Source organism: Delphinus delphis, chromosome 7 (assembly GCF_949987515.2).
Source record: "Delphinus delphis chromosome 7, mDelDel1.2, whole genome shotgun sequence".
Taxonomy (NCBI): Eukaryota; Metazoa; Chordata; class Mammalia; order Artiodactyla; family Delphinidae; genus Delphinus; species Delphinus delphis.
The window spans coordinates 59,676,790-59,699,775 of NC_082689.1; the positions used below are offsets into that span (position 1 = coordinate 59,676,790).

The following is a 22,986-nucleotide window of genomic DNA, read 5'->3' on the forward strand; positions in this document are numbered from 1 at the left end:
AGTCAGAACATGCGCATGCTGGGGACCTGGACAACAGGTAGGGAAAAGGGGTCTTCCCTCACTTCCCTCTCCGGCATGAGCTCGTGGAGCCTCGGCTGCTGCCCCTACGAATGCAGGAGCTCCCCGGGTGAGGCCCCCGGGCACTAGACCTATCCCACCATGGAGAGAGTGAAGATGACAGCAGGGTGGTGGGAGGGAGGGGAGCCTGGGCTGGACCAGACCCCTGGATACTCCATGTAGGTGAGCAAGCTCCCGGATCCCCAGTGGTGCAGGGAGTGGGAGGGATGTGAAGGCAGTCCTGTCTGGGTTGAAGGGGGAAGGCTCTGGAACCCTTCTGCTTGGGGTTGTGGTGAATGCCTCACTGCTCTCAGTGGAGACCTGAACTCTACCCCCGCCCAGAGCAGGGACTACAGGCACTGCCACCATGTGACAGTGACAGCATAATATCGCCTAGTGAGCTGGGGATGAAAGACAGATTAAGCAGATGGGCATTGCTGAGGGGTCCAGCATAAAACCTGTGACCCGTGGATGCTGGGACAGCTTCTTTTATTACCATTATCATTACTGAATTATTAGCATATAGGAGACTTGTGTTGCCTGGAAATTGTGTTTCTCTGTCCCTCCTATGGCAGGAGACATTTCTGTCCACTGTTCTTCTAAACACCCTAGTCACGTAAAAGTTCAGAGTCAGATACGGCCGTTGGGCCATTGTTCACTAGCAGGTACTGCTCTTGTGTCCTAAGATATCTGAACTAATGCTCTCTTGCACCTTCTGCTTCCTTTCTCAATTTGGCAGCAAACCTGGGTGGAGCTGGCCCCTTGGGCCAGGGCTGGTCGTCTTGATTTCTTTCCCCCCCCCAGCCCCGCTCCCGCACGCGGCTCTATATGTCATGGAAGGGACACCCCTCTTAAGGCCTGGCTCTCTTGTCTAGGTATGTGGGTTCCAAGACTCAGGAAGTTTGAAGCGTATGTTCCAGTTCTGCTCACACCATGCTGCCTTGGTGTTTAGGGCAGCTACTAATAACGTAGTGATACTTGATTCTTTTTTGGTGATTGCACATGGGCGTAGCTTCCTTAGCATCTCGTGAGAAACAGGAGGGGCCGTTTGTGAGGGAGAATTCAGGCGTTCCTGCCCCTCGCCCACACTCTCCAATACTCTCCTTCAGGCCTAACAGTGCATTTAACTCAAACTGTGCGCCCCTCCCCTCCGCCTCAGCTAAGAAACAACTTACCGTGGTAGAAAGATGGGATAAGGCTTTAATGTGAAGGAGTTCTTCATAGATAATTTCTAGGTCATCCACGGTCCTCTGGCCAGGTCTACAAAGAAAAAAAAGTAACAAGGAAATAATGAGATAAAAGTCATTGCTAAGGGCTTGAAATATAGAGGTGACTTCGGGGGTCAGTAACATGTTCAGGAAATTCTTAGCAGAAATCCCGATTAAAAAAACATCGGCAGAGGGAGAGAGTATGCTATGATCATTCCTAAAGGGATTTTTGACATGAACGTGTTCCTTGATGGAAGGACATGGAAGAAATCAGAAGGGCACATAAGCCCTTTCCTTTCCATCTCAGAGGGAAGAACATCTCTGTTCACACTGTAGTTGGCTAACTGACCTCTTACTTTGTAGATGATCGTTCTACAAAATCGCCTTTCATCACTACCTTAATCAGTAACAACAAACTTATCGTTCAGCATCACTAGGAACTATTGGTTCAATCAACTTGATGATCAATCCAAATTTCTTGGGATCCTGATATCTTAGCTTAAAAGAATAATAATGCTGTTGTCACTATTGTTTTGGGTTATGTAATATGCTTCCACCACAGGACTCAGATAAAGGATGCCTATAGACAACATTTTCTCACCTATCCCTGAGGAAGTGAGGGCATGAGATGGGCAGAAGGCAAACAGTAGTGCGTGGGATTAGTAAAAGAGGGAAAGAAGGGAAGAATACACCTGCATGTCCCCAACTCTGTTCCATGGAGGACTACTGTTCCATGAGATGTTAATCAGTATACTATGTACAGTTTTTTCCCTATAATTTATTATAAAACTAGTATCAATAGTCTGGGGCTTGTGGGTATTATGGACATTTTGGCATGGGAGGACTGAGTGGATTGCTGATCATCTTTCATGTCTATAATAATTCTGGAATCACTAATAGAGTTTAATTATACATCAATGGTAAAAGGCATGACTGGTCAGTAATTTGGATTTTCTATTGCTCTCTCCAGTATAAGAAACCCTGACTAATATGTTTTTGAAACTAAAAAACAAACAAATGTGTTATGAATTCTGAGAGTGCTATAGGAAGTCAATCTCCACATTGATGGACAGGTGACATTCACTCTCAGCTAACTGCTATAGTCATGAGTGTTACCTATTAGATAATCATCATCTGTCTTATGCATTTTGTCCTAAAATTTCAATAACTTGTGGTATTATTTAACGTTTCTGTATATTAAACATTTAAACCTCAATGAGCTGCCGACGGTGTTCCATCATTACACTGTATTTTAAAGAGTGCTCCTTGATTAGATAAATTCAGGGGGTGTTGGTGTCCTGAGCAGAGCACTGGGTTTAGCGTCTGAAGATCAGGTTTTAACCTTGGTGCAACCATTCACCAGCTGTGTGACATCAGAGGCTCAGTTTCATCTGTAAACTGGGGACAATATCTCTCTGAGAGTGATGTGAGAGCTAAAGGAAGTAGCGAATGGGAAGGTATCTGCATATTTATTTGAGTGAGCGAAAAAAAAAACCCCAGCAAAGTGGTATTCAAAACTTAAACCCTTGCACGAGAAAAACAAACTTACAAATTAAGTATGACTCTTGGTTCAGCAAATTACATCTAGAACTTAGTCAATTATTAGATAAAGACTTGGAGCTATCGAAACTGAATTGTAAATATTCTAAAAGAGTTGAGTTAGATAATTTTGCAACTATATTCCAGATCACATGGGAGCTAACTGGAGGAAGAAAACTCTTTGCATCCCTTGGGCATTACCTTCTCAAGGACAGCTTTAACACAAACAAAAGAATATGATATCCTTCTCTTATAGAAACAACAGAGGGTCTATTTCCTAATGCCTGCCTGTACTAAAGCCATGACCCAGGGAGATGCCAGCCAGGTTCACCTCCTGCCAAGGATCACCACTTAAGGATACACTGTGCCCCAATCTAGTGGAATGCAGAAAGTAGGGGACCCACCGAAGGAAAAGCTATGGCCCCAGGGACTCTGAAGGAGCCAGGCCTTCTTAGCAAGGGGCCTAATCTACTACTTGACTTAGACATGGGGATTTTGAAACTAGGACCCTTGGAGATTTAAAAGTCAATTGAGTCACCTCAGTCCATCTACTACTATAGAGGCAGCTAATGTGAAGTCTCAAGGTGGGCGTAATAGGATTATGGCTCTTCAGCACAAGGGGCAGCCCTGCTGTTCCTGCTACTTGACATCAGCCGCAAATAGCACGGACCCTCCTAGAAGCTTGGCTAAAGGAGAAAAGGGTCGCCAAGTCTCATTCTCAACTCCATGGAGTGGGCTGTTATGGAGGGAGAAGAAAAACTCAGCCGGGAAAAGAAAGGGTTAGAATTTAGCTCTAAAATCTTGACAGATTCAGAGTTGGAATTTGGGGAGCAGATATCTATGAGTTTAGGAAGAGTTTTCACATAGTATCAACATGAAATCCACACTGATCAAGGTTTACAGATTAAAAAAATAAATGCTGCCTTTAGGATCTATAAATCCCATTATATTAAAGATCACTGAATTTCATCCAAGAGTTAAAACAGATGATGATGGAATCTGTCAGACCCTCAATGCAGCATACTGAAAATCTGACAGTGTGTCAAGGCTGCCCTTTGAGCCACTTAGTTAGTCTTAGGACCTGCACCAAAGTGTGGGAGAAGACAGGTAAAGATGGCAACTTTCAGGCTATTTTCGAAACCCACTCAACTTCCCACTGCCCCACACTACTGAGCACGGCCTGAAGCTCTCCTCCCCCAGGCCACTGCCCTCCTCCATCTCTCCCTGGTCTTCCAGACATTTCTTCTCAGTGTCCTTTATGAGCTGTTGTTTTTTTGTTCACCTCTAGAATTGTGCTGTGCCCCCCAGGCTCTGCCACCTTCAGCTCTGTTCTCACTTCGTTCCACCTTCTCTCCGTGGGAAAAGTCCCCAACTTTCATCTATACGATGCTGAGACCTCAATCTTTATCTCCAAACAGATTTCTCTCTTGAGCTCCAACAGCTTCCTGGCCATCAATTCCCAGACAACCCACAGTGTCACAAGCTCAGTCTGTCCAGAAGTGCTCCCTCATTATCATACAAGGCTCTCTTAAAGCAGGTCTCAACTGACTTTCCTAGACTCATCTCTCTTTCCTCTCTTCACACCTTCCCTCATGGCTGTCTACGTTCTTTGCTCCAGGGATAACCAGACATCTCCCTGGTCCTCAGACACGTGAAGCTGTTTCTCGCCTCCAAGACTCTTCACGTGCTCCTCTCTTTGCCTGGGATTTTTAATTTTTTCCTGCTTCAAGCCCAGCTCAGATGTCCTCTCGCCTAGGTAAAACTGGTTCTCCAAAACTTATTCTTCCATGGCACATGATCCAACTGCCGTGGCAATTACAACATACTGTGAACGATGTTATTTGCTTAAAAATCCATGATTTTACACTGCTCTTCTCAAGAGAAGCAGCATCTGGTAGTGCAAAGGGTGCTAAGCTAACAACAGAAACGGGATTTGAGGTCGAAAACAGGAACTTCCTAGGTGCCCAACTGGTCTAATGCCTTGTCCCTACATCTGTAAAGATAGGGATAATAAACCAGATTGTTGTAAAGATTAAACGAGTGAATATACACGAAGCATTCATACATTGGAAATATGGTACACATGCAGGATGGCGTTATTAAGGGGGAGGGTGTTCAATCCATCTCATCAGATGAATGCATGCACGAGTTCTCACGACTCATGCGGAAGTCAAGGTCTGCCCAGGGGAGATGGCAGCAGTGCCAAGGACCAGTTCCTGTTCTGTGGCCTGAAGGACATAGGGGCTTACGCTCTGTTATCCTTCCCACTGAAGGTCCATTAGGACAAGGTGTCCATGACACAGCTCACTTTAGGTACAGCACACATAAGTGTCATGGTAAGTAGTTAATTATTAACGGACGGAGGAGACAGGATGAAAATGTTGGATCTCACCTGTTATTCCAAATCCCGTTCAAAGATAGAAAAGACAGATTTTTCTGTAGGATTATACATGTGTTCATCCAGTTTTAAGAAGTTACCATTTTAGACCAGCTGAACTTATTCAGTCTAACTAAGTCCAGATCCGTGGGGGCCTGGACAGAGATGACCATGAAAGGCCAAGCAGCACCTGTTGGGTAGGACCCTTTTTATGGTCAGAATTTTGTCTGCCATGCTAAAGGTCTGATAGGAAAGATATTTAAAAATCCAAAACAGCACTGAAAATCAGTAATGTCACCACGACAAACCATAACATAGCACTCTCCGTGGACATGAGAGTTTCAGGAATTCTTGGGTGACAGGAAGCAGATAGGGATAGAATGGCTGAGGTGTGTCTGGAGGCAGACACAGCTCTGGACTCACGGAAGAGACCATCACAGGAGGGAGACAGCCCTGCTGGTAAGACAAGGGCAGGAGAGGGTCCCAGGGCTCATCAAAATACTGCTCCACTCAGGACAGGGGGCCGCTGGGCCCCTCTCCCACTCTACGCGCCGAGCGGCAGCCTGCCCCAGGGTTCACTGCCAGGCTACAGCTCGAGACCTGCTCCAGAGGAGCCTGAGAAGGAAGCAGAGGCCTGGGCCCTCCTGCCAGACACAGAGGACGGAAAGCAGTGGCAGCCCTCGCAGGAGGGACTTCCCGGGAAGGGCTCTGTTCTGGGAGAGCCTCCTTCGTTTGGCAACTAGCGGGAAGACGGTAGTGGCTTCACCCTGCCTGCCCCCCTCACGCCTCTGATAAAGTAAGGCCTGTCCGGAAGCATGGCCCCCACTGCCTTCACAGGGGTGGGAGTGTGGATGGCCAACCTGCAGAGACCCACGTGGAACTTATTCTACCCCTGGACCTCCATTCCTCAATAACCAAAACGAAGAAATACAGACTTCCACAGGGCTTGCTGGATGCCCTGGAGAAGCCCGGGACAACCATTTGAAACAGAACGGAACAAAGCCTAGAAACGGTTTAGTCTGCGAGTCCTAAAAAACATCCCGAATAAAAGGGAAAAAAGGAAAAAAACAAAACAAAAACGAGTCTGTGGTCTACAGTGGTCAGTGTCATCACAGGGCAGGCCACTGTCCCTGGGCGATCCACCCAGGTCGGAACCAACTTTTTGGTCCTGTCTACAGCACATGTTTTAACAAGGTGAGAGAAGTCAGGACTGCAGGGCGTGAAGAGACTCGCTTTAGAAAATGAGCATATTCACAGTTAACAAAGCGGCAAAAGCGTTCGGGAGAGGTGCGCCACGAGCTGTTTTCGTGGACGTGCCGTTAGGCCAGATGGAGTGAAAGTCGGTGTGGCCAGCCTGCGTCCACCGAATCAAATGGGAGCCCCTCCCCCACCCCAGTGGACTCTGTGGCCGCAGTGACAGAACAAGCCCAGCCAGGCCGGAGCCGCCCGCTCAGAGCCGCTGTGCCATCTAGCGTCTCAGAAGAGACTCACCTCTCTGCTCTGGAAACAGACGAAAGCTCTCTCCTCTCCATGTACCCCACCCCCCGGAAGAGCGTCCGACACCACATCTAACATGGAGCCTTCCCTACCACGATCACTGAACAAAAGCGGGCTCGTCGTGGCAAACAGTGGCATTAAGTACCTCTCATGCTTTGGTCTTTGTGGGGCGGACAGAGAGAAAACTGGAGAAGAGATCCTGCAGATCAGCCCCCAGCCTGTTCCAACAGTAATGAAAGGGGCCCAAGGACTGAAGGCAATTTGGCTTTCAAGAGTCAAGGGAACACTGTGCCCCGCGCGGGAGGAGGGAACTCCCAACGCACCTTCACAGAGGACATGCGAGGCTGGGGAAGTGAATTGACTCTCCCGGCTGCTCTGAGTGGCAGCCGGTGAATGTACCTGGTCTTTACTCGTCCTTCTCCAGATGTCACAGGGAGAGGTATTAGGCATCCCTGCTTCTTTACAAATCTGCGTGGTGCCACATTGATGTGGATGTGTTGGATCCTGCTGTGGAAAGGCCTAGTTTCTGCAGGGGATGCATTCCGGCAGCAATGCCTTAGTTACAGACAAGATAATAAACGGGGATGGAGGGAGAGGCATTTTATACATTAAAGGATGGGAGGACTCAGGTGATATTGGAAGCTGCTGGTAAATACAGTTTTATCAAGGAATTTATCAAGGTCAGAGACAGAGCAACTCAGTTACTGGAACGTGGATAAAATGAGGGATTCGTCCAGGCACGAAGCATGCACACTGGCATGGCCAGTGGTAACCTAGGCAGGTGAAAAGACCCAGTTCTTCGAGAACTGTCGCCTAGTAGACGTATTCCCTGGTGCATGGGGAAAATACCCAGAAAAGTCAATGTTATAAATATCTAAGCAAGACCTGATCACGCGTCAAAATAAAGGAAACGCTTTATTCTTTTTTTCTTGGGGGTGGAATGCTTTATTTTGGTGGCAACACTTCACCTCAACCCACCTGACTCTCCTGCTTTCAAGTCATTTCTCAAGCGTGGATCATTTCCCAACACTCTTCAGATCTTGAGATCTCACCTCACCCCCCTTCCCTTAAAGGAAAATTTGGTGTGGTTTTCCACCCCCTTGTCTAAAAAACCAGCACAACATGTTTGTTTCTTTCTCTTTTCACCTCCCAGGACCCTTGCTTCCTAACAGTTAGCAGTTAAGGGTTTGAGTCATTCCAGGAGCTTGGTGACTTGCCATTTAAGGTGTCCTGCCCAGCTCTGTCTGCTCGCTTCCCTGCCACACCACCACCCCTCACCTTACCTTTAACCCAGAAAAGGACATCTTAAGCTTATCAGATACAATTAGGCATTTTCTAGTTGTGATAGCAAAGCCTGTGCACACGGGGATTCTTCCCTTCTTCGTGAAGTTGGAAATGAATACAGTTTACAACTGCAGTTAAGGGTAAAAGCTTCATGAATATTTGAGAGAAATGAAGTCATCCCCAACAGGACATGGGGTAAGGGTTCTGTGATTCAGGGCCTCTGAGGGCTAAGTGTTTTGGGGACAGTGTGATTTGAGGTTTTTCATGTTTAGAAACCGAGTATGCCAGAAATTCTCCCAGCAGAAGTGTTTACTATAAGGGCACGATAGAAGTGTACCATTAAACCTTTTAAAAGGTACAACTATAAATATTTCCCTTTAAAACACTTAAGCAGCAACTTGAGAAAAACAAACAAATTTGGATAGAAGCAGATAGTATAGCAACCTGCCTTTGTGTATAAGACATACATGTCAGATAGAAAATGCAAATGTTTTTTGAGCAGACGCTATGTGGATATATTATTTTTCCTTATAAAAATTAATTCTTCATGAATCAGGGACAGATAGATTATCCATATTTCTTTGGACTCCACTGTTGTTCAGTAAAGCCACCAGAGAGGAAGAAGCTTAGGCAATCTATTAGAGAGGAAAGATTATTATCCATGAAAGAAGTGAATGAAACTGGATTTGGAGTAAGCAGACTTGGGCTCAGTTCCTGGTTCAGCCACATATACTACTGTGTGATGTTAAAGAAGACACTCGCCATCTACTAAGCTCAATTTCTCCATCTGTAAGTTGTGGATAATAACATTAGTCCTACTCAGTTCATAGTTATTCTGAGGTTCAAAGAGGTGATATACGTGAGGTCACTATATAAAACGTATAGCGTGACTCATTTTTAGTTGTTAAGTTTTGTTTGTGATCCTGGCGAGTGTGTTGATATAATTTTTTTCTACAGTACATGTGTGCCTCATCCAGGTCTATACAGTAATAACTTAATGAGATGAGACTACTCTGCAATAATTATTTTAGAATCAGATTTCCATGACATCTTCCCTCAGTAATGCTCAAAGAACAAAGCCAAGAGACCATTTTGAAGCCTTTTTGGCCTGGGACAGGTGGTAGACCACAGAACAGAACACAGGATCCAGAGTCAGAGAGACCTGGACCAAATCCTGAGTCCACGACTTTCAGGATGAACACAGGCAAGTGACTTAACCTAAGCTTCACTTGCCTAATCCGTAAAATACGGATAATATTAATAACTACCTCATGGTCCTGCTGAAAGAATTGAATTAGACAACTGTTGAACACAGTGCCTAGCACACGTGTGTTCAATAAATGTTGGCTGCGATTAAATACTATTGCATTTGTTTTTCCATTCACAGTCCCTTTGTGAAACTGGGAGAGAGTAAGCAGGTGTTAAATTTATAGTTTAAGAGATCTGTAATCTGGAGATGTTGGGGGACTTACTGGTAACTTGGTAATACTAGAATCCGGGGCTCTTGTGCTTAATATTACTTTCACTTTATTTAGCAGACTCTTAGGTCAAATGCATGTATCTCAAATGCTGTCATTAAATTCTTAAAATAAAATTAATTGTAATCTCATAAAACTCAATATCTGGCGTTCTATCTTTAGTCTCAGCCCCTCCAATTCATTCTCTACAGATAGCAGAGAAACCTACCTACTGCGAAGCTGGCCATGCCACATCTCCCTTTAAACCAGTCAATGGTGCCCCAAATGGCTGTAAACAAGGAACACAGAAGCAGACCTTCTTCAATCTGACCTCAGCCTAACTCTCCAGCCACATTTACCAGCACTCCTGGTCTGGGCACTCCTTCGCTTCCCTGCTGGAACTTTCTTGACACCTTTCTAGCCACAACCCCACTCCTGCACCCCTGCCAGGCTAGGAATTCTTTCTTTGTTCTGGGAAGAAGAGCACTAGAATATTATTTTCTGCTGCCCTTAAGAAGAAAGGGCTTGAGAATCAACCTAAACATCCAACCATGAGAAACTGAATGCACTGAGGAACATTCAGAGGATAGACTACTATGCACCTATTAAAAATACCACCTTTAAAAAATACTTAAGGTTAAAAGAGAATGCCATGACATATTATTAAGTGTAAAAAGTTAGGGATTGAAAAATAACCAGAGGGATAGGCACCAAAACGTTAATAATAATTATCTCTGGACGATGTGATTGGCAGGTGTTATTTATTCTTCTTTGACTCTTTTCAGTAGTTCAAATTTTCTAAACGAGGAACAGATTGACTTTAACAGTAAAAAGTCATACAAATCTTGAGGCAATCCAATAATGATTCCTAAACTGTAAACGGCAGCTACACCCATCTTTCTGTCTCCCAGATCTGAATCCTAATGGCAGCAATCCAATGGCTGGGTTCCCGGGCATGTAAACATGAGGCATAAGTGGTAAATTGCTTTCCTAGGGGAGAGGCAAATCTAAACTCAAGGAACGAACGGCCCACTTACTGCAATCATTTCTTCTGGTAAGTTCCACAAGCTTACACTTAGGGCACAGAAATCTTTCCAGGAAAAACAAAGGCAAAGTTGGTCACGCAGTGAAGAAAAAGAATCACAATAAAATCTCTTTTTTTTTTTTTTTAATTTCATAAAGATTAGGTCTTTCAGTCATGCTTCTCTTTTCATCTGATTTGCATCTGAGGATGGACTTCATAACTCTGAACATTCTCTTGGCATATCTCAACAGAAATCAAACCCCTAGGCACCACTCATTTTAGGCTTGCTAATCTGGGTTCCCCTGAGGAAACACATTTCCCCGTAACTATCAGGATTTCAAATTTCACACCCTCCAAAACAGCTTGGACAGGTAAAGACCCTACTAAAAAGCAGGCTCGGGCTTCCCTGGTGGTGCAGTGGTTGAGAGTCCGCCTGCCGATGCAGGGGACGTGGGTTCGTGCCCCCGTCCGGGAAGAGCCCACATGCCGTGGAGCGGCTGGGCCCGTGAGCCATGGCCGCTGAGCCTGCGCGTCCGGAGCCTGTGCTCCGCAACGGGAGAGGGCACAACAGCGAGAGGCCCGCGTACCGCAAAAAAAAAAAAAAAAAAAAAAAAAAAAAGAGCCGGTTCTGCTAACGAAAACACATAGCCTCTCAAGTGCCCTCTAGAGCAAGTGTGTGGAACAGAGGGTGGAGGCTGTCTTAATGTAGCCAATTGCCTGATAAACAACCCTCCTTCCCCCTTCTGGTATTTTCTCGTATCACTTGATTATCTTAAATTGTTTCCTTTCAATCTTATGCCCCATACGATATGTTAGAAAATATTACTTGATCACATGAAATAAATGAACTCAAGCTTATGAGTTTCTGACCCATTTGGAAGACTCCATAACCTACCAACAATTCTCTTATGTGTTTATATATATATATTTTTTTTAATTTCATTTTTTCCCCCCCTTCTGCTCAGGCCCAACTGTCTTAAGCTTCTAGGCTTTTAGGGAATTTCAAAATTGCAGACAGACCTAGAATTAGATTTGGGAAATGGCATCTCCTTCATTTCCCTCCCGCCTTTAGGCTGGTTTCTGATAGATCATTCTAAACAGTGCAGCACTAGGTCTCACTTTACTTGGAAGGAGAAGTTGGGAGGCTTGTATGGCAAGGGCCTTCTCTGTCTCCTTGAAGTCTCTTTTTATCCAGATGGCCTCAAGTTCATAACATCCTGCTTACCTGCTCATTCCACATCTCTTTGCCCATGGCCCCTCTCCAAAGTACCTGCTCAAAGGTAGCCAGAGTCCATGTTTCTGCTGGTAAGGGTCTCCACTGTATCTATTTGCTGTAGGGTAACCTCTTGTTTTTAGACTTTTAAACAAAGCAAAATCAAAACAATAAGCTCCAAGAGCTCATTTTAGGTTTGATGGCCCTGTCTGGAAGCTGCAGCAACAGCACCATCAAACTGCCACTGTTCTATAGCACTTGCCCCCAAATGCCATCCAGGTCTGCACCTGTAAAACCGAGATGGGCATTGTGAGCCACTCTGCCTGCCACCACATAAAAAGCTAATTTCGCATTCAGAATGTATGTTTTTTTTTCAATACCAATAGCAACAAGAGTGTGCCAAAAAATTTCCCCTGAAGCTCTATTCTGTTTTTTAAACTGCAGAACATTCTTTCATAGTCTGACAGTTAAAATGCTGCAGTTAATGTAATAAACAGAGAATTTTTCTAAGTAGCCTGTCAAAACAAGTGACACTTTTTTTTTGCTAGTGAGTCTCAGATTCAGAACAATAGGAAGTACCTTTCAAAGCAACATCTTCATTATACAATCAAATTCTCAAAGTAATCTTCTCATCAAAGAATATTGTGTTATTTCTTTCTCAGTAATTATCAGAGTTCTGCAACCTCTCTGGTAGTGGTGACTATTATAAAATGCAGCTGTGCTGAGTTTCTATACTGGGGGGTCTTGCCCCGGTCAATATGGAACCAATGCATCTCACGCCTCCATATTTCTTAATGACTTGGCAGTTTGGGCAGTAAAAAGTCAACATTTACAGAACCTGTGAACATGCCCTCACGTTCCCAGGAGCAAAGTGCTCGGCCGCTTTCTTCAAGGACAGCAGTGATACCATCAATTCTTGATAATCTCAGCTTATTTTCTTTCCACTTAAGTAAAGTAGAAGCTCCAAAGGTTATTATCAGATCAAAAAAATGGTGTTTTTTGTGTGTGTGTGTGTGTGTGTGTGTGTGTGTGTGTGTAGTTTGAAAGTCTGTCTCATAGAATTAGATTCCTTCTTTTTCACTTTTCCATTTCTTAGGGGCTGTCATTCCAATAGAAAGGAAATCTAAGAGTACGAAGTCAAAAGAATTACCAGCCCAGTTCCAACATTTGAGGTTGCATAAAACCTGAAAAGATGGGAAGATCCCAAGGGCGCCCAAAATGATGTACCTCGGGATACGGGTGAAACCTGTACTTTAGCAGCCAGTGATAGGTTAAAAAAGTCCAAACGTTGGAATGTAATTTTCTCTGAAGAATCTTTGGGCTGCCAAGGATCATGCGATTCAATGCTGTATGGAAGAAAAGAGAAGCACAAGTACAGGCTCCTATTTCTAAGGGTAACTCATGAACCCAGCTCTTAGGCTCTTGTGAGGGTGAATCAAACAATTAGCACAAACATCCCTTGCGTGGTGCTTTGCACACAACCAGCACTCAATATATGTTTGTTGCATCTGAATCTAATTTGGGAGTGCCTATCCCATTGGATTAGCAACTCTCCAAAGGCATGAACCATTTTGCTATTTTTTAAAAACATCTTTGGTAGATGCTCAAAAATGTTTGTGAATTGAATGGCATTTCTGTCTCCCTTGAAGCAAGGGAGAGCTGAGGGAACATCAGAGCTGGGGCTAAATGTTCATTTATTCATTCATTCACTAAGCAAAGGTTTACTGACGGTCAGCTTGGTGTAATGCACAGAGCTAGGGATACGGCCTTTTCTAATTTCCACAACAAGTTCAATTTCCCTCTCCATATTACATTCTATCAACATACACTACATTTTCCTTTGTAGCATGTAGTGCAGTGGTGATTAAATGATTACTTGCATAACTAGTTGTTTACAGTCTGTCTTCTGTCCCAGACAGAAAGCTCCAGGAAGGAGGTGCAACCCTCTAGTTCAATGCTGCAGCCTTTGCAACTAACATAGTACCTAGGACAAAATAGATGTTCAATAAATATTGGTTAAATGACTAAATGAATGAATGAATGAAGTAAAATGAGCTATGTCTTTGCCTTTAAGAAACTCGCAGTTTCCAATAATGTTTCTCAACAGGGGCATTCTTTTCAGGGCAGCTTGTTTTGGAGGGTTCTAGGTACTGGTGTGCGTTCAGCATCCCACATTTCCTGATGCCCCTAGGGGCTGTCCCCATCTGATTCAGAACCACTGTGTGATGTGGGCTTGAATGAAGATGGCAGCAAGAAGAGCAAGAAGGGATGAAGTCAGCAAATGATGAGGTAAACGAAGGACAGTAAGACACGGGGGTGTGGGGAAGAGAGAGGGGAAGCAGTCTGACAGGAAGGAGGACACGGTTTAGAGTGGGGGCCTTCATCGGAGTTCCCCAAGGCCTGGGGATTCTCCCGTCGCTCCCCAACCCCTGTGGTCCTTCAGGGCAGAGAAAACATAAATTCCTGGGCAGTTTTCTTGACTACGACGCATGAAGGTCAGTGAAGCTCTGGGTTTTCTGTTGGATATTTTGGATTTTCCAGCAACAGTTTTGTTTGAAGAAAGCGTTTTGAGGTTAAAGGAGCTAAAAACCATGGCTCTGGAGTTAAGGATGATGACGCTAACTGGGTGGAGGGAAGGCCTCTGAAACACACGGCGCAGGACATTGAGACCCGAGAGGAAGTTGTGACAAAGGGGTCATGGTGTGACCAAAAAATGAGCTATGCTGAAGAGCCTTTTTGCAGCATGGAGTAAGGGCAAGGGAAAGGGGGGAATCCTGGGGAAAGGGAAGGAGGGTGTGGTGAGAGGCTGCTGTGAGTTGGTGTGCGGGGCCCACACCGGGAAGCTGGTCTGAGGGACACCTCGCTCTTGGAAGGTGCCCAGGGGACACGCGAGACGGGTAAAGTATAAGCCTCTTGTCGAGTCCCGCTGACGAATGGAGGTCGGCCAAGCCAGTGACTCGGAGCCGACACCCACAGCTGGCGCGCACCGGTTGCCGGGTGGAGAGGGATTTCGTTTCCAGCAGAAAAACATAAGCTCTGTGTGCAGTGGTTTCAGATCCAGGGGCCAAGTCACCCCTCATTGAAAAGGTCTCCCTGAGGTTGGGACTGAGGCATATACCCTTCTTCATATGCCCTGTGGCAATTAGCTGAGTGCCCTGAACAGATGAGGGGCTCAATACACTCTTTCTGGATTGATCAGATAAAACTCATGGAGTCCTCAACTTTAGCTGATGGTCAGGTGGGTTTCCACTGCGCTGGAAGGGAGGGAACACCTCACTGGCTGACTGGAGGCCTTGAAGAGTTTAATGGAGCAGTGGTGTTCTCTTAAGAATGTGCCCTTAAGATAAAAACTCTAATTCGAAAAGATACATCCAGCCCTGTGTTCATAGCAGCGCTATTCCCAATAGCCAAGACATGGAAACAACCTAAATGTCCATCAACAGATAAATGGATAAAGAAGATGTGGTATATATATACATGTAGATATACAGATACACACACACACACACACACACACACACACACACACACACAATGGAATATCACTCAGGTATAAAAAAGAATGAAATAATGCCATTTGCAGCAACATGGATGGACCCAGAGTATATCATACTAAGTGAAGTAACTCAGAGAAAGACAAATATTATATGGTATCATTTATATGTGGAATCTAAAAAGTAATACAAGTGAATCTATATATAAAACAGAAAGACTCACAGACATAGAAAACAAACTTATGGTTACCAAAGGGGAAAGGGAGGGGGGAGGATAAATTAGGACTATGGGATTAATAGATACAAACTACTATACATAAAACAGATAAACAACAAGGATTTACTGTAGAGCATAGGGAACTATATTCAATATCTCACAATAACCTACAGTGGAAAATAATCTGAAAAAAATATAAAACTGAATCACTTCGTTGTACACCAGGAACTAACACAATATTGTAATTCAATTATACTTCAATTAAAAAAAAATAAAAAAAGAATGTGTCTTTAAGCTAAGGAGCAGAAGCCTCCGCATGGGGTGAAAGTATGTGCTGAATGAATGAAAGGAGGCATACAAGCACAGGTATGAGGTCTAATGGTTCTGACGACCTCTGTCCTATTGCATCAGGAAGAAAGGGGCTTCCACAGTCTGGCACAAGAAGCAGAGCAGTTTGTTTGTCATGGACCAAAGGTCATTTAATACGTGTACCCAGTTCTGACACCCCGAGCCAACTGCGAGAAATCTCTCTAGCTTTAACTCATGCAAAAGGGAAGTGGAACTATCTGGCTCAAACACAAGAGGCAGACATATCTGTCACTCCTTCAGCATCTCTCCTTTGGCCCTGGGGGAAGGAAGGCCACATCTTTTTTTGTGTGGTATGTGGGCCTCTCACTGCTGTGGCCTCTCCCGTTGCAGAGCACAGACTCCAGACATGCAGGCTCAGCGGCCATGGCTCACGGGCCCAGCCGCTCCGCGGCATGTGGGCTCTTCCCAGACGGGGGCATGAACCCACGTCTCCTGCATCGGCAGGCGGACTCTCAACCACTGCGCCGCCAGGGAAGCCCGGCCACGTCTTTTGAAGTCAGCCTTGCTTTCCTCTGCCCAGGTGTGCACCTTTGCACGGGTGACCAGCAGGGGGAGCCGCACGGTCTCACTCACGGTTTGCGGAGGATCATCCTCATGTGGGCGTCGGGGCCCATCTGCGACAGCAGCAGCATGGTGTCTTGCAGCTCCTCATCACACTCCTTTTTCTCCTCCTCTGTAGGCAAAGGGGCATCCTCATGCTCATCATCCAGAAATCGATAAAATAAATATTTATCTTGGAAATGATGCTCCTGGTCCACTAGGGGAAACACGGAGGCAAGCGTTAGCTGCTGCACCTCTGCCTCACGGGCCCGTTTACCAGAAACGGATGGACGGTGTCGGGCAAGAGAGCCAAGTGGCAGCAAAGTGGTGAGACTCCTCACCCGTCTCCCTCGGCCTCACCCAGGCGGGTGCAGCTGTAGGATGCGACCTCCGGGCTGCAGTCATGCACCTCACAGCCCTCTCTGACCCGCCCATCTCCTGAGCTGCCCTGGGCCTCTCGTATGAGAACCTGCCAGCTTTCCTGAGATGAGCACTCTGACCAGCAAGAATTGCCTTGGTGACATTTTCTAGCATGTGGGATATCCGTCCTAAACAGGAAAATAACCAACTACCAGATCATGCTCTATAATGTTTGTTTGTTTGTTTCAAAGTACAGACTTAGCAAAAAACAGAAAACCCGACTTCGTCAGGATCAGAATTGATGTTTTTCTTTCTATGTGTACTGCTTATAAACACGTCTGTCTGCAGTTAAAAAATTAAATTGTCTGAACAAAGCTGACAAGACCAAGCATCTAGGTCATATACCAAACATCTAGGTCATATACCCCTAGGATATTATGGTAATTTCCCTCCAGTTCAAGTTTTAAAGAGTTTTTTTTTTTTTCTCTTATTCCCTTTAAACAAGAAGATTTAGATCTCAGTAGGACAAAGTCATAAACTTGGCTTAGAATCCCTCATCTCTGTGTCTTAAAGCTCTTAAGCCCCTTTTCAGGAGGGAGCATCAACCCTTTCCAAGGATAAGGAGGAGTGGGAGGATCCTTGCTGCTCAAAATATGATCCCTGGAACTGCAGCATCAGCGTCATCTGGGAGCTTTTGGAAATGCAGACTCTCTGGACCCATCCCGGCCCTGCTGAATCAGAATCCGCATTTTAACAAGAGTTCCAGATGATTTGTATACACAGTAAAGTCTGTGAAAACACTGGCAAGAGCATCATTAGATTCCCAGGTATTTAAAAATTAATGATTTTAATAGTTTGTCAGTTTGGAAAAGTGATCTTTAAACAAATGGCATGAGGAGTTCAATCACAGTTCCACTCCAGTCCTGAATAGCTACTCTGCTCAGTGAGAGCCCCTGTGGCTATCAGGGGCTACGCCACAGAGCACACTCCTGCTATTACGTGTGGGTACAAAAAAACTGGCTCTCCCAGAAAACTCAGCTTCTGAATTCGGTACTCTCTTTCATGTTATCAGCCCGGCCACATGCTCTGTTGCTCTTCCGTCGGCCCCTGCATCAGGACTGCTATGCAATGCTCAGAGTATAACCATGCTATTGATGAACCGTGAATGCAAACTAATAAACATAATTGGAACTGACGCACTCGGCTTTCAATTTCATTTTCCCTTCATCCGCTCTCCCAAGTTAGGAAGGTACAATGGTGGAACACTGCAATCAACGGCATCCACTTGCTGCATTTGTACTGCTGAATGAAGATGCTAGCTCTGTGGGTCCCTAAAGGGATCATAATTCTTTCTGGCCCATGTGGGAGTTCAGCCACAACCTACCTAGGGAAGTGCACTTCCTAGCATTTCTTGAGGGTTTTCCAGGGACCGTGGCTCATCTTACCGTGGTTGAGAACACCGTCTTCTACCAGGACTTGCCACATGCCAACAGCTTGAATTCGGGAGTGAACACACGGAGTCTGCTGCAGCATCCAGTCCACCAGCTCGGTCCCCACGCAGCATTGTCTAAGGAGCGGGAGGACACAAAGGAGGGGAAGTCACCCCCTTGCAGATGAAGGACGGGAGATGGCTTCTGAGAGGATACCCTCCCACAGGGCTCCACGCTCTTCCACCCTAAGAGGTCTCATGGCAAACAAAGCACTGCGTGATGTGGCCTCAGGTTCTCAAACTTTTGTACAAACCAATAAAACCACTCAACTCACGAGAGAACCTTCTAGGCAAGGCTGGCTAAGCGAAAGAGCGTTACAGGCAGCAGCCCCAGGGGAGACTAAAGGGCAGCTAGACGGGGAGCGTGACCTGGCAAGAGAATCCCAGGGCCAGAAACTCTTGAGCCGGTCCCAGAAAAATCTCAGTGTCAAATGAAGGCAAAGCATAATTCTGACTTCCTTCACCGGAGCCTTTTGAGGAGTGAGTTCAGGTTTGTGAGGCCCTAGGAGGTGCTCCGTGAAAGGCTATGCGTAAATGCAAAATTATATAGCACTTTCTGTTTTCAAGTAATACTACTGAGCTTCCTCAGAGGGGTGCTGGGAGAAACAAGCAATTAGCGACGCGAATCTCTGAAAAAAGTGTGATGCAATGAGCATCTGCACTTCGACAGAGCCTGTCATCTGAAGAGCTCCAGATCCTTTCTGTACAGGCACGCGTTCATCCCTATGATGACCCTCTGTGGTAAGCTGGTCAGGATGGGCAAACTACGTGCGTTACTTCGGAAACATATAACTATACACACGTATTAGGAAACCTTCAGTGGGGAGAGGGGTGTCCGTGGCATGACTGTTCAACGGAGGAAATGGGATCTTGAAGTCCGGGGGAGGAATCCCAAGGGACGGGAATAAGCAGGGAGTTTCAGAGCAGCTGGCTGCCTGCAGCTGGGTCTGAGTCACTGGTGACCTCCCCTCCTGTGCTGAGGATGCCATCATCTCTGGGGCACTAAGACTGGTTCCAGCCCAGGGAGCTCCTCTCTAGTGTGAACTGGAGGAGATTCCCAGTGCTGGTGCACTTTAGGAAGAGCTTAGCCTGGGAGAAGTCATGAGATCCAGCACCAGGTCTACTACTTATTAGCTGTGACTCTGGCCATATCGTTTCAAATCTCTGGTTCTCAGTTTTTTCATGTGTAAAAGAAAAGAGGAGGAAAAGATGGCTTCAAAGGCCATGTCCAGTTCTAAGACTCCAAGAACTCTGAAATCTATCAGAACTCCTGGGATGTCCTGATTCGGTTCTGACCCAAGAATACACCACAAGGAGGATGTCCTGAGAAAGCTGTTAGATTTCTAGGACTGCTCTGATTACAGTCCATACCTACACTTTAGAGCTTCAATAGGCAAAGAGGCACCTAGTTACTATTCATTGTGAACCAAACGTATGATGTGTCATGTTCCTCATCTAATTTGAGAATTTATTAATGGGAAAAGTCATGTAAAAGTATAAAAAAATCAATTTCATGTGGCTTTTAATTCAATGATTACTTTTACTAAAAAGAGCATATGGTGTTGAGATGATCCCAGAGCCTCTCGGCCCTGGGACAGGGTGTGAGAGTCTTGCAGTCAGAACACAGAACAAAGACACACAGCTGTGCCACTTGTGGCTGGTGGAATCACCGGGTTTCCTCTCTATTAATGATCTTTAGCTATTTTAAAATCGACAGCTGGGCTTCCGTGGTGGCGCAGTGGTTGAGAGTCTGCCTGCTGATGCAGGGCACACGGGTTCGTGCCCCGGGCCGGGAAGACCCCACATGCCACGGAGCGGCCGCGCCCGTGAGCCATGGCCGCTGAGCCTGCGCGTCTGGAGCCTGTGCTCCGCAACGGGAGAGGCCACAACAGTGAGAGGCCCGCATACCGCAAAAAACAAAAAAAAAATAAAATCGACAGCTGATCTCTAGTGTGGTGATCACCGGGGGTGATGCTGCATCTGTGCATCTGGGGAGACTTCAATCCCTTTGCACTGCAGTAATGGTAGAAGTGGCAGCAGGTGAAAACAGGAGGGAGGGAGAGGATGGGACTGGAAACAAGATCTGGGACCAGGCACTCAAAATGTCCTGCAGGAAAAAGAAATCATGCCTCTGGCTTCCGGTTGCGTCCACAGGTCATTATCAACAGATCATTAATTTGTGTCATAGGGTGCGGAATAGACGTAACACCTATATTTCAGGGGGTTAAAATCTTAGGGCTATGGTGCAAGAAAGAGATTATGGTTTCTGACTTCTAGCTCCTGTTATTTGTCACCAAAGATGACATCTTTAATGGAATTTCCCTAATGCAAGTCAACACTTGGGAAAGCATAATCACATCTTAAACTAAGGGAATATAAATTTAAAAAGAAAAAGGTCCTTTAGCTGTATGAGATGTCTGAGATCTACTTAATGAGTTAAAGAGTTTGAACTCTCTCTGAGGACATGGACACATGAGTTTAACCTTTACTTCCCTCAAAACTGTAACAGTGTGTAGGAACTACAGATGCCAAAAAAAGAATGAACTTCCAGAGTTGAAGGAAAAGGCTTCCAAATGTAATCAACCAAAATGGTAGCTGGTAAATATCCCCATTAAAAGGGCAAGGGGAGCAATCGGTCTTAAGAGAGGGAACATGCCCTAAGAGGAGCACGCTACTGATTAAAGTGTTTCTCAAATCCCATCTCATTTCCAGAATTCTATCAAGAAGAGGCCAATCTAAATGTAACAAGCTGCCAGTTTTGGTCTTATAAGCATATTCATGACAAATGCAAGCAGAAGAGTGTTAGTTTGCAGGGAGTGCCGAAAAAGTGATCCAAAGAGAAAGCATTTGCAACGTGTTTCCATCTCTGTCCTTGGGAAAGAGACTGGATTTGAGGTACATATACTGGAAGGTTTGCTCTAGGGTAAACCAGGTATAATTTTACAGGTACTATCATGGTTGACAGTCACTAGAAAGATATATATATGTATCCTTTGTGGTAACTTTAAAATTTGTATTCTAGCTTTTCACTGTGTCTTATGAATTTGGTTCATGTGAGTCAAATGGGTTTTGACTCATGCTAAGTCTGATGGGTTCTGAGGTCATGTCTAAACAAGGCTAAATGAGAGAGTCCGACTGATTGCTGAAAGACGGCTGTGAGTCTGAACTGTGGGCGCAGGGAGAGGGAGTGAAGGCTTTTGTGCCATAGACAGGACGTTCTAGTTCCTAAACCGCTGCTGAGTTGATAAAATCAAAAGTTAAAGATTAGACATGAATCCTTCATTTACCCACCATGGTTCAGTCATTCCAGAAGGTCGACTAAATCATACAGCCCCTGTCTTTATCATTTCTTAACTCCAGTGGCAGCTAGAATGGGTCTTTATTCTATATGATTACAGAGGTGAAACAGAGTTGCATATCTTATTATATGCATACTAGAATGGAATCCTACATTAGAAAGTAAATTATGTAAAGGGCATTTTATATTTTTTTCACTCCTGTATCCTTAGGGTTTGGAACACAATAATGCCTGGTGCCCAGTAGGTACTTAATAAATGTGTGGAATGAATGAATGACAGAATGAATGAATGAAACTTGCAAATAAACCAACCTTGGTTTAAATCCTGGCACTGTCATTCACTAGATTTGTGACTTGGTCAAGGAAAACTATTTAATCTCTTCTGAGCCTCAGTTTTATCATCTGAAAAATGGCCACACACCTACCTCGCAGGTTGTGATGAGGATGAAATGAGATAATATATATATATAAAGTGGCCTGGTACAGGGCTTCAAGTACAAATGAACACTTAGTAAATGTTAGTTGAATCTCATCTAAATCTAGTATGTTCCTAAAATACACTTCAGCAAACAGAATTACAAAAGTTTTCTATGTTCATCACAGTTAAAGCAATGTCTAAGCAAATTAGTTTAGGAGTAACTCCTGGGAATATGAGGGCTAATTAGAGTTAAGTGGGGATCCAAGACAAGCTTAACTTCCAGAACCTGGAGGATTATAAAACATGCTGCCCATGGATGGAAAACAGGGAAACACAAGTTTGTTCTAACTTCACTAATCACTAATCTGAGGGGGCCATAGCCTTTAGAATTATTGCACATACCTGTATGTCTTTAGGTGGTATTTTCTATCTCTTATCATGTGAGGTGCTCGAGAGAGAATGGCATTTCGTAATATTTTTCCAGCCCTGAGGATCTTCTCTGAAGGAACCTGAATTTTAATCAGATGGGAGGAGGGGAAGAGAAAGGAGAGTTAAAAATGGAAAACAAACCAGATGCATCACTAAATCACTTTCCAATCTGACTTTTACTTGAAAAATACAATCCACTTGTACATTTGCATTGTTCACTCGTGTGACATGTCACTGTTTTACACTGAAAACTGAGACACACCGATATATACTGTTTCTAGAAACTGTATCCACAGTTTCTTGATGTGATGCTCTGACATATGGACCACTTCCAGTGGTTACTTAAGAAGCTAGCTCTGCTGGCTCATCAACCCACCTACATCCCATTACCTTGGTAATGGTGTTAGCAGGACGAAGAGGAACGTGAGGTTCAATGAGAGGTGTCTGAAAAATAAAATGTTAAAGCAAAAGAAAATTAAACAAAAAGCTCACTGAAGAAAATTATGGGTCAGGGAATAACAAGAAACATCCATTTTTATAAAACTCAAAATAGGATTAAAAAAGCAAGAGAGAAAATCTGCCTAAAGAACTTGAATGCACAGGCATTCAAAGGGCAAAATTAAGACCATTCGATTTGCCAAAATTTAAACGTAAATTATTAAAAATGAAAACAACCAAACAGATAGGAATGATTAGATGTTTGCAGGCTTAATGAG

General features: G+C 44.8%; 1 protein-coding gene across 2 annotated transcripts in view; it reads right to left on the reverse strand.

Annotated features, from left to right (window-relative positions):
• The window catches only part of RAPGEF4 (Rap guanine nucleotide exchange factor 4), a 317,882-nt gene that overhangs the window by 64,904 nt on the left and 229,992 nt on the right, over positions 1-22,986 (reverse strand). The window contains exons 7-11 of one of the 2 annotated variants that reach the window (XM_060016577.1): positions 22,661-22,714; positions 22,244-22,350; positions 18,082-18,203; positions 16,310-16,493; positions 1,233-1,317 (exon numbers count right to left, since the gene is read on the reverse strand). In XM_060016577.1, the coding sequence (XP_059872560.1) occupies positions 1,233-1,317; positions 16,310-16,493; positions 18,082-18,203; positions 22,244-22,350; positions 22,661-22,714 (552 nt within the window). The remainder of the gene's footprint in view (positions 1-1,232; positions 1,318-16,309; positions 16,494-18,081; positions 18,204-22,243; positions 22,351-22,660; positions 22,715-22,986) is intronic. The other variant, XM_060016578.1, reaches the window with a different exon arrangement.